This window comes from Gracilinanus agilis, chromosome 3 (genome assembly GCF_016433145.1).
Source record: "Gracilinanus agilis isolate LMUSP501 chromosome 3, AgileGrace, whole genome shotgun sequence".
NCBI classification, from domain to species: Eukaryota; Metazoa; Chordata; class Mammalia; order Didelphimorphia; family Didelphidae; genus Gracilinanus; species Gracilinanus agilis.
In genome coordinates this window covers 453,921,960-453,923,524 of record NC_058132.1, presented here as the reverse complement: position 1 = coordinate 453,923,524, position 1,565 = coordinate 453,921,960, and the positions used below count along the sequence as shown (strand labels likewise).

Below are 1,565 nucleotides of genomic sequence, written 5' to 3'. Positions count from 1 at the left end.
TACCTTCCTACCTTCCTTCCTTCCTTCCTTCCTTCCTTCCTTCCTTCTTTCCTTCCTTCCTTCCTTCCTTCCTTCCTTCCTTCCTTCCTTCCTTTCTAGAGTTATAAGAGTTAGCATTTATATCTGAATTAAGAATGCTATATTGAATATATTAAGTACCCTTGATGAAAGAGCAATGATGAACCTTAGCTAGAAATATCCTCTTTATAACTTTTTGTTTTTGTTTTTGTTTTGGATGATTTAGGAAGTTCACCAAGAACGCATTGCTTTGGAAAACCAATTGGAACAGCTTCGCCCTGTCACAGTCTTGTGACCTTTGGGTGTGAGTGGGAGCAGCTGACCTCTGTGCCAAGGTCTTCCCTTTTCACTGTTGGAACACATCCTCTGGGAAAAGTTGTATGACTGTGTCAAAAGCAGGGAGAAGTAGAATGTGATTTGTATCCTGTTCCTCCCCCACCCTCCCCCCTCACTTGCCATCCCTATGTTTCTATCTGCTGGTGGAAAAGTCCTTCAGTTATTGGTCAAACTTGAGATTGTGACTAAATAGTGGAATTTGTCTCATGGTGATCTATTCTCAAATGTTTCTTCAGGGTATTCAAAGATGGAATTTTCACCAAAAATCGAATCCAATTCCTTAGCCCTTTAATAAATTTAGTGCATTATTTATTTAAAGAAGTCCTGATTTATTTGGAATCTTGTTACTTGCTTTCAGGATGCTTGTTTTATATTTGCATTTATAATTCATATATACTAATTTTGGTATCCTGGATATGTGATTCCAATAGGCTTGTCTTAGGGCATATTATATGGCTAAATAAGTAAAACTAAGGGTAGCAACAACTTAGACTGAAGCTATGCCCACCACTCTCATTTGCCAAGAAATTGACAATATAGTGAGTGCCATTTATCTTTCATATCTATTTATAAATATTTAATCCTTATTTTATATTGAATCTCAGAGGCTCAACATGATTACACAGCACAAAATGAAATAGAGATTTGATATGTATCTGGTTCATTTCATCAGTATAAATAGTCAAACTAAGATGATTCGATCTATAGAATGGATTTTTAATGATCTAGCCTGACAAAAATTAAACAAAGAGTTGCCAAATCTTCATTTTTTGTTCCATTTAGATGCCGCATATATAAGAGAACAAGTTTGAAAAACCTAAAGGAAATGCCAAGAAATGATCTGGGCTGAAACATTCCTTTTTAGAGGCTTTTGCATAAGTATAGTACATTCACACTAGAAAAAGGTAGAAATGGTCAATACCAAGACAGTATGGTCATTCCTGGACTAGAGTTGCTGTTTTCTTTGTGTCTGCATTTTTGTTAAACTGGACTATATCACTGGGTTATATTGAATGAGTAGAAGGGATGGATGAAGGCCAGTGTTCACACTATATCTATCACTGCACATATTAGTAGTGAAATGTGGGGGCCTTAGAGAATTATAATTCGATTCAGTCCAGCCTGGACAAGACCGATTCTACGAGACATGGTTGATATTTATTTAGTCATTTCATTTGTGTCTGACTCTTCATGACCCCATTTGGGATTTT

The 1,565-nt window shown here is 36.2% G+C and overlaps 1 protein-coding gene across 1 annotated transcript in view; it reads left to right on the top strand.

Annotated features, from left to right (window-relative positions):
* Window positions 1-653, top strand: part of REPS2 (RALBP1 associated Eps domain containing 2) — a 251,336-nt gene extending 250,683 nt beyond the window's left edge. Inside the window, exon 20 of the mRNA XM_044670340.1 lies at window positions 245-653. Within this exon, the coding sequence (XP_044526275.1) occupies window positions 245-313 (69 nt within the window). The 3' untranslated portion in view covers window positions 314-653. The remainder of the gene's footprint in view (window positions 1-244) is intronic.
* Window positions 654-1,565: the final 912 nt, after the last annotated feature.